This window comes from Trichoplax adhaerens, genomic scaffold (assembly GCF_000150275.1).
Source record: "Trichoplax adhaerens TRIADscaffold_11 genomic scaffold, whole genome shotgun sequence".
NCBI lineage: Eukaryota > Metazoa > Placozoa > Uniplacotomia > Trichoplacea > Trichoplacidae > Trichoplax > Trichoplax adhaerens.
The window spans coordinates 1126436-1136713 of record NW_002060953.1 but is presented as its reverse complement, the minus strand read 5'-3'; the positions used below and the strand labels follow the sequence as shown (position 1 = coordinate 1136713).

At 35.5% G+C, this 10278-nt stretch overlaps 2 protein-coding genes across 2 annotated transcripts; one reads left to right on the top strand and one right to left on the bottom strand.

Annotated features, from left to right (window-relative positions):
- Window positions 1-1429: 1429 nt before the first annotated feature.
- On the bottom strand, window positions 1430-2148 carry TRIADDRAFT_59517 (uncharacterized protein; the record flags this gene model as incomplete). The annotated part of the gene is made up of 2 exons (XM_002115469.1): window positions 1430-1639; window positions 1876-2148. 2 exons carry the CDS (start codon window positions 2146-2148, stop codon window positions 1430-1432), a joined length of 483 nt encoding a protein of 160 aa, XP_002115505.1.
- A 3136-nt stretch (window positions 2149-5284) lies between these two features.
- On the top strand, window positions 5285-9701 carry TRIADDRAFT_59516 (uncharacterized protein; the record flags this gene model as incomplete). The annotated part of the gene is made up of 12 exons (XM_002115583.1): window positions 5285-5332; window positions 6484-6536; window positions 7151-7205; window positions 7311-7367; window positions 7639-7699; window positions 7887-7974; window positions 8216-8305; window positions 8554-8632; window positions 8721-8768; window positions 8832-8874; window positions 9311-9381; window positions 9588-9701. The coding sequence occupies 12 exons, from the start codon at window positions 5285-5287 to the stop codon at window positions 9699-9701; spliced, it is 807 nt and encodes a 268-aa protein (XP_002115619.1).
- Window positions 9702-10278: the final 577 nt, after the last annotated feature.

Here is a 10278-nt window from a genome sequence, read left to right as displayed (position 1 = left end):
TCCAATTAGAAGTTAACTAAATAAGGATAGTCTAACAGAATTATCCTAACATAGTTATTTCTACTGTAATACAGTATTTAACACTGTAACAACTGGCTTATGCGAGTTCCTACAGCAAATTGTCTATGCTTTGCTTGTTGTCTGGCATATAGTATTGAGTGAGAAGTATCGTGGCCCTATAGGTATCTACTCGTATACTTTATAAATCAGCAAAGAGTAGATTATGAATTCATGATAATATAGTATGGCGATCAGGATAACTTTTCACTGACGATACAGTTACAAATCGACTTCTCGTTTGCTTCGAATTAGAAAATGATAAATTTTACTCTAGCACACCTGAGCTCTACTTTGTCCTGATCATGTACTTTTAGCTCTTAGTTGTTATAACTGATTGGATGATATTTAAATTTTTTTTAATTGATCTAGATGGTAAGCAAGTTTTTAGAGTGATATCCTCATTATCGCTACTTTAGGTAGTACCAGTAACCCTTAAGATAGTGATAGCTGAAGTTAATTCCCTATTATATAATATCTTGAGATGTTGAAATTACAATCTGCTATTCCCATTGCAAATTTGCAACACAAAGCAAATATAGAGAAATATTTATGACTCAGTACATCACCTGGGCATTATTTGTAGCTACTTGTTTTGCTTATTTAAAGCGCAACTCTTCACAATAATAATTTTAGGCTTTATCTTCAATTTAAACGACACAGTAATAGGCTTTAATTAACTCTAAGGAAAAACATTTATTACGTAGAGAAGATTTTATTCAACTCTATCTATTTTGAATATAGCATTACTGCAATCATGATGGACATTATTGAAGATTGAATACGTGCTTACTGATACAAGATAGCTATTTCTTTCCAACATTATACATAACAGTGATATACCACAGCGTAAGACAGATATATTAATGGCTGCACTCTTTATTAACATTAATACTGATGATTTTTTATTTTGAAAGCGAGAGAGACACTATAGTTAACATCCTGTATATTGTGTAACAAGTAATTTTATTACTAATTCTACGTAGCTCGTTTAAAATAGTCGCCGAAATTAAGATTTGAAATATTAATTCGCTAGTTTCTAATACCATAGTTGTAAAGAAGTTAGATATCATACATCCTTATTGATTAGGGCTTTGGATTGAATTTAGTTAAAGCAGTGATGAAAACATTCAAATCATTTTTCTTGAGAGTGATTAGGTGCAAATAGTTTATTCTTTACTAAACGTCGAAATATTTTCTAATGTATTTCCTGAAACCATTGGTTATCCACGGTCCTTCACCAAAACCAGATTTAATGTATTGAAATGAGAAAGCAAGATTTGGGTAGAGAGCATAGTACCTGTTTTCATGCTTGTAGCAAGAGCCAACTACCCTTGCCCATTTAGATAGGCAAGATCAAGAAATTACAATACTAATGATATTTTCGACGATTAAAGTAGTATCGGCCTCGAAAGTAGTGATTAGAGCCATCACTAGGTCTGTAGCGGCGTCGTCGACTAATAAACACATTATATAGATGACCTGGTAAACTGGAAGTAGGAATAGGACGACCAAAATGTCTAATAGAAGGCCATGACAAATAATGGCGACGACGGCGGCGACGACGACGACGACGTATCCACTAGTTAAATAACAATAAGCAAAATACACACGAAGCGAAAATCAATTTATAGCTTTACGTGGCTCATATTCATCGATCAGCGTCGCAAGCATTTAAAATCGACGAAAGATACTTGTTATACTGTCTTAGCCATCGTCGTAGAAAGTAGAATATTTTTATAGGTAGTAATTATCAAGTCTCTATTAACTAAAGGCATCTGTTGCATGAAATGAAATGAAATTGACATTTGAACTTACATGATGTTTCTCCGTGGCCTCTTCAGCAAGTCGGTCATCGTCTGCCAATAGATCATCTTGGGCAATGTCTTGATCATTCGCATTATGAGCTAAACTATCTTCTAGGGATGAAATATCCTCAACGTTGAATTCTCCGTTAATAAGATAGTTTTCATCATAGTTTGCATGTTTTTCTTTATCATGGGGTCCGTTAATAGTAGCAAGGCTAGCATGACTGAGAGAAGCCTGGTGAAGAAAGAATATGGCATACGCGAGTATAATTAACGCCTTCATTATTTTCGTTCTTTAATCATCTGCGCGGGGAAAAAATTGTCATAACCTAAGTCGTATATCGATCAGGGATCTAATTTAACAGAAATAGTTATCGTACATTAATACTGTAGCGCCAATGATCGACAGTATGCTTGAAGGCTACACTTCATTAGGAAAGTAATGAAATTCATTTAATACATTACCAATAGGAATAACCGACACCATGTAAGTTTTTGCAGAATTTTATTGATGGACGGTAATATTAGCATTAACGTTGATGATTGTGACCGAAGGCCATGAGTTCGATTGGACGAATAAACGTGATAGTACAAACATTTATACTGACTGATGAGTAATATCCTTTAGCGGGAGGTAAGAGCATCTAATTCAATCCAATATAAAATAGCTTGTTGTCTACCATTTACGATTGATTGAATAAGGGAATACGGTACACTGTTATTGCAGCAAACAAAATCATTTTATTTACTACTCCCAAGTATGCTTTTCATCATCACCGCTTGATACCTATTCTTTTACTATTACCAATGGAATTAAAGAATTAGGCTTGATATTGATGAATACTATTTTGATTGTTTGGATCATGTATTACAGGCATGCTTTGCCGACACAGCTGTATCATACTACAGATGAAATAGTGCTGGTGAGATTATTTCAAGACTAAACTGATGTCCGGCCATATTAAGAATGTATTCGGCTCGATCTATACTTATATAGGAGTTCTTTCGAAGAGTGAGTATTTTACGATTTTCAGGATGTTATTGCAAACCATTTTTGTTTGATTAACGCGTCGATCGTACTTTATTCATGAACTATAAATTAACCAATAGCTCTTAACACGTAGTAAATGGGTTATCAAGTAATAACAGAATGCAATTATTTGAATTAATTCATGGATTACTAAGCTAGATGCACCAATATTCACGCATCAGCCGAGTATGCAGACGGTCCATTCTAAATGGACTGATTGTTACTAAATTATTATAATTCATATTGCATGGAATCGGTTACATCGGATTGCCAGCAGAACTTTAATGTAACCGTTCTTCTTACCTCTATGGCTACATGAAAGTTCTGCTAGGAAACAGCTACAGTATAATTGTGCATAGGATTGTCAATGTTTATTTAATTGAATTTCTAGTGAATAAATTCAATTAGGACCTAGTGATTTGGGGAAAACAGACAAGGAAGATCCATACTAAATAGTTATTGTTCCCCTTTTTCGGCCATATTTGGTATTGTAGAAAAGTCTGTCCGCCTGAGGGGAGGTGATCAGTCCAGCTGTCCACTGTCCAGGTCTTCCTCTAACACCGTGAGTACTGTACACAGTGTGTACTGTACGAGGAAAGTAGAGATGACATCATCTTTTCTTCAGGTCCTTGGCGTCCAGTTGTCCATGGATTATACAGTTCATTAATGAATGTTCTACCTATGTGTGTTTACTGTCAATCTATCAATAAAACCTCCTCTTTATCCTTTCATCACTTTTAACATCAATCATTTTATACTGCAAGAATCATATTACACTGTAGTCTTCAGGTTAGAAGTCTGTATTTTGCAATGCTGTCATCATACTATAGAGTAGAATAGTATCGATTAGTCCTTGAGTGTGCACTGTACAGTATGCACGCCAGTGTCCTGCATTGGACTTGTTATTTTGTACACTGCACTGTCATGGACTACTGGAAGACCTGGACTGTTCGCTCGCCTCGGACAGACGGACGTTTCTGGCCGATTGAGGTCGTCAATATTGAAAAATGACTACTGTACTGTACAGTGTACAGTACACTCAGTGTACAGTGTACACTGTACAGTACTGTAGTAGGAACGGTCTGTGTCTGTCCGTCCAAGAAGCGATCAAGCGGTACAGACGTACAGTACAGTACAGTCATGGACTACTAGAAGGCCTGGACTGTTCGCTCACCTCGGACAGATGGACGTTTCTGACCGATTGAGGTCGTCAATATTGAAAAATGACTACTGTACAGTGTACACTGTACAGTAACAGGAACGGTCTATGTCTGTCCGTCCAAGAAGCGATCAAGCGGTACAGACGTACAGTACAGTACAGTCATGGACTACTAGAAGACCTGGACTGTTCGCTCACCTCAGACAGACGGACGTTTCTGACCGATTGAGGTCGTCAATATTGAAAAATGACTACTGTACTGTACAGTGTACAGTACACTCAGTGTACAGTGTACACTGTACAGTACTGTAGTAGGAACGGTCTGTGTCTGTCCGTCCAAGAAGCGATCAAGCGGTACAGACGTACAGTCATGGACTACTAGAAGACCTGGACTGTTCGCTCACCTCAGACAGACGGACGTTTCTGACCGATTGAAAAATGACTACTGCAGCAGGAACGGTCTATGTCTGTCCGTCCAAGAGCGATCAAGCCATACGCTGTACAGTGTACAGTACTGAATAGTGTATACTGTACAGTCATGGACTACTACTGTAGAAGACCTGGACTGTTCGCTTACCTCAGACAGACGGATGTTTCTGACCGATTGAAAAATGACTAGTAGGAACGGTCTATGTCTGTCCGTCCAAGAGCGATCAAGCTGGACGCTGTAGTGTACAGTACAGCACCTACAGTACTCTGAATAGGGGGTGGGCTGCGATCTGGTTGGGCAGCCGACACCAAAACGGTTGGTAGGTTAGAATAATATTGGTGTAGCGGAGTTGACATAAATTGCCAATTTTCTTGAACGTCGTCGCTGCAAAACCCAAGAGTGGGATTGAAATACTTATAGCTGAGGACTTGTAGATTGAATATGAACCACCAGTAGTCTGCCATTGCTAAAGAAATTGAAAATCGTTGGGTGTTTTCCTTCAAGACGGTGATCTATGTTGTAGTGTAGACTACAGTACAGCAGGAGGACATTAGGCGTCGCCATTTCTGACAGTCAGCACTATTTTTGTCAATTTGCATAGCCCACTAATTAGGAATAGTTAGCGAGTGTTGGCGACTGGAGAGAATAAGGTCAAGTAGTTGTATTCCTTTTCCATTGATTATTACTGGAAAAGCCTATATTATATAAGCATCCACTCGTCCATCATCGTCATTAGCGCTGTTACTCCCTCTGGCATTTTCGTTGTTTCCAGTGCTCTTGTAGTTGGCCTATCGTTCAAGATGACTTCAATGAATTGTACCTTGTTTCAAGGAGATCAAAGTAAATGCGTAAGTATCCTATCCAGTGTAATGGCTAAAATGCATGCTATCAGTACTATACATGGATTAAACAGCCTACTTTAAGCTCCAGTAGACTACTATCCAAAGAAAAATACACAAAACGATAAAATTACTTCAAAGTGTCCCTGTAAGAAATTAAAATAGACAGTAGACTAGAGTGCTATACTGTACAGTTGAAACCAAGCACTGTCCCATCTCGTCAGTAGGAATCTAATTGACTTGCTTGATGAAGACATAAAATCATTCAAGAAATTACTCTTGTATCCTTGATCATTGGTGTCACCTAACCAATTTTACTGTACTACAGATCAATCTATCCTAGGATTAATTATTATCGATCAAATCCAATACTCTAGTAATCCCAATGTGGAGGGGTGTTCCTTATTTTGAAGTCTACGGCATAGACACAACTGGATTCATTGATTATCGTAACTGTATACAGTACATATGATTCAAAGCCAATCGGGCAAAATGGCTTCTTTCAGCGTATCATTACATTCTAGGGGTAATGAAACGAGTCTAACTTGTACAGCATGTTCAATAGCACATTGACTTGATGAAAATTTTGTTCTATTTTCAATTCACGATTATCACAAGACATGTTGCTGAGTTGAACTTCGAAGAATTAGTTTTCGATAAGGTGCCAATTAACTGAAAATGACAAGCTTTGAAAACAAGTGGAATAAAGTAAAAATAGACATATCTATGTACAGTACTGTTTTCCTCTGTAGTTGACGCCAGTAGCAGTAATTTATAATCATATCAACTTCGAGTCGAGCCTTGGGGATACCGAAGCTTATTAATGGAATAGAAGAGAGGATAGATGGATTTTAGGCAAGGACTAGAAAATGACACGATGCAACGATAGTTTGACAAATCATACTATAGCAATTGGTATCTCCATTATCTTATCCTAGACGTAATGACCCCAGTATACGTGTCCATAAATCGATATTGATGTAATGATAGCTGTAAATAAAGCCATCCAATTCGGTAATGTATTTATCGTTTATTTATAAATGAATGTCTATCTAGAGAACCGAAAGACTGAATGGCTTAGCTTGCAGTAGTGATCTACAATTCGTTCTAATTAAATGCTAAGGAGATGTATAACTTTTTATTTCACGTTTTTTGTGTAGTCTACCATCGTAATTGTCAAAAGAATTTTGGCCTCCATATCCATTGTTGGCAGGTACGCCATGTCACGATGATTGAATTTGTTATGATGATGATGATGATGATATTTATGTTTCCGAAAGCAACAACTAAAAGCAAGTGTGAGATTTTAGAATCGGCTATACCTTACCTTATTGCGTGCGAGTTTATTAAATAATGAACGACAGTGAATTAAATGTACGCATGATATTCAGGTAATTAATAAGGTGATAATTCGGTTAATAAAGTGTATGTCGTAGTCCTGCAAGTCCCGCTCCTCTAACATACGGTAGCTATAAGTAGCATATAAATTTTTTCACTTGTTATTCTGGCTTAAACGCATATTGTAATTTTACCATAGCGTAGCAAGGCTTGTTGAACTGTTTGCCTTATCGTTGTTTATGGAGCCAATAACAATCACATTGCTTTAATAGATTAACTGTGAAGTAAGGCAGATTAAAAATGCGGTGTAAATGTTTGCAATTTAGCATCTGCTAGCTGCTTTGGCTGATGAGAATGACAAAGATACACTGTAACTTATACAATGCAATCAAAGATACTAGCTTTAGACTCCCATACGTACAGTAGTACAGGTGTGCTGTGATAACTTTCAATGAATACTAACCTTATGTCAAATTTTCGATACTACAGCTTTGCAATGATCTTTTTGATTTGGCTATTCAATAAACACCAGTTCTTTGCCCAGGTGCGATAAACATTTTAAAATCCTTCTTATTCTTAATTACTGTGCAACTAGAAATTTGGACCATGTACTTGTTGTTACTAATATCCATTATTTGCTAAACAACAGCGATTACTTTTGTTTCTGAGCATTGCAGCGTTATTAGACAGCGTATCTTATGTTATGGTAAGTACCAATTTCATGTACCAGATTGTATAGTACTAGATATTAGGAATTTTGTAGGACATAAATCTTGAAGATCAATAGTAAAGTTAATAGTTACGTAATGAATTGTAAATACTAATTATCAAATTGTATTGTTAATCGACTTTGTAGTTTACTGTAGGCTTTAGACAAGTCTCTTTCAGCGTTATCCTCATGGAAAAATGATGAATTATAGATTATAATGTATATGTTTTTCACAAAGTATTGCTATTTTCTTTCTATTTAATGGTAGGGTGATATTCAAGAAGCTGGTCCTTTATGTACTTTTGAAGCAGTAATGCTATCGATTTTTGGTAAGTTAGCAGTTACAAGAGTTACATAGTTATTGTTCGCATGTGTCCAGATAGTCTATTTTGAGAGTATTACTGTTCTACACGTATTGCCATGCTGTCGTTACCGTATAGTAATATTGCTATTTGTTATTACGCTTATTATTTCATGATTAATTACAAAATATTTGAATGTCTTCCATTTGATTAGACTGGGCTGTACTTTTATGGATTACAATAATAACCTTCAATTTATATTGGAATGCTGTAGCTAAGAAAAGTACTGAAAGATTTGAAATGTATGTCATTCTTACTCGTTTCTTTTTGCCTAACTATCAATACGATACAGCCTAATAATGAATCACTTTAACATACATTTTGCAGCGTGTACTGTATACAGTCCTATCATTAACAAAGATATTTCCGTAGATATTAACAACCTTACAATGCCTATAGTGATAGCCATCGTGCTATGTCGCATGTGCATCCATAACTTTTGTATTTATCGGATTTATTATGTTTCACATGATGACGCTGTAGCTACTACCATCTTGTTGCTTGGGGTGTTCCTGTTGTCATAAGTGTATTACCATTCATTGGCAATCAGTATGGACCAGCTGGCGCTTGGTGGTAAGTAAATATACTTTGAAAACATAGCATACAGATTCTATGTACTTGCAGAACTGTCAATACTTACGTGTTGTATAACGTATCAAATTTTTGTCGCTTTTATTATGTCTTCAATTTAAAACTAGCTGGATAAAAAACAACACTCCCTGGCGCTTCGCTATGTAAGATCTAGGCTTTAAACAATTCTTTACTGTTGTATAATTGCAAATGATGACAACTTACAAACTTTCGAATTTATCTCATTATAGTTGGTATGGCCCATTGTTCTTGATAATTTTCGCATTATTTTGCGTATACCTTTATATTTTTATATATATTAGAAGACAGGTGATTAGGATTATAATACCTAATTTAAATGATGTGATGAAATTTTGGAATTAAATAGTAAATTAAAATGTTTAAATTCCACTTCTAGGCGACTAGGTGGACGGGTAGCTACGATCCTGAAATAGAAAGAAATAGAGTAAGTCAAGTGCATAGTTTTAAACTGTTATAAATTAGTTTGCTTTACCGTAATCGTATCTAGGCTATCAGAGTACTTCTACCACATCTTTACATAGACGTACCAAGTATTACAATTACATATATATATATATATATATATTATTGATGACAAGTATTGTTATCCATCAATCAAATAGGAACTAATGCGGAAAGAAGTTAGGCCTTTGATGGCGTACCCTTTCATATATTTGTTACTTAATATATGCCCACTAATAAATCGGTAAATCGACTTTGCATTTTGGACAGTAAACTGTTACCCTAGTTTTTACGGATGAAATTCTACTAAACACATTTTTTGTAGATTTTACTAATATTAAGATATAATTGATAGGATACAAAATGCTGCTAGACCAAGCCATGCTATTTTTATTCTTTTTCTGTTGCAAGTTATTTCATCAAGCTTGCAAGGTTAATAAATTTTTGTATTAAGAAATTGTTCAACGTAGCTCTAGCTTTTTCCTTCTGTGAAGATAAATCGATCCATGTTGACATTTCATCTAGGCGCTGTGAATGCTATTGTATTTGGTATGGACAGAGAAACATTTAATCGCTTAAATTGGGCAGACTTAAGGGTTAGCACTTAATAACTTTTAATGTATAATTTGTGCTAAGTAATAGCTTCACTGTTTGTTGTTATGCATATTACTATTAGAATTAACCATAAGTTAGCTTCACAATACTTATAATGTTCTGACTGCTTGATACCGTGCGATTTTATCCTAACAGTGCCTGTTTGTACGAGATATAACAGTAAATTGTGGAATTTTACTTATTTTAGAATGCTTGGTCGCAACGCTGTTCTAAATCGGTTGTGAGGGAATATCCTGTTATTAATGAGAGTAGCCATTTAGAAGATAATGAAGAACTATCGGATGGAAATCCCAGTGCTTAACTAAATCAACTCAATAAATTTAACCTGTACATTTCAGTTGTAATTAGTGAAGATTATAAACGAGTCAAAAATACGTATCTAGTAATGTATACAATCTGAGTGACTGTTACCTATTTAATTCTTTCTCAGTTTCTTTTAATTTTACGTAATAACGTGTTTTACGACATCAAACTGGAGGGTTGTATTGAAAATGTAGTATTTAGAATAAAATCGGACTTTTAGATCAAAACTGGTTTCATGCTAGATAATAATGAGTTATGAGATATTTTGGAGGCTACAATTAGCCAAAGTGATTTCCATCCTAAATTAAGCTTGGTGGAGCGAAATATTTCCATCAGCTCAGACTGTCGCAATAAGAATTTTTGTAATAGTATGCAATAGTGTTGATCGTTTGCAGGGACTTGTCAATCGTATATCGAAATTACAGTGGAAACTGAAATACATATGAAATCTTACCACAAACTTGAGTAGTATACGAGTTGTTTAATAACGGAAAGGATAAGTAATAATAGAGTATTAGTGCATAGATATAATTATTTAAAGTGTGGCACACGTCGGTGCTAATAAGAATATATTT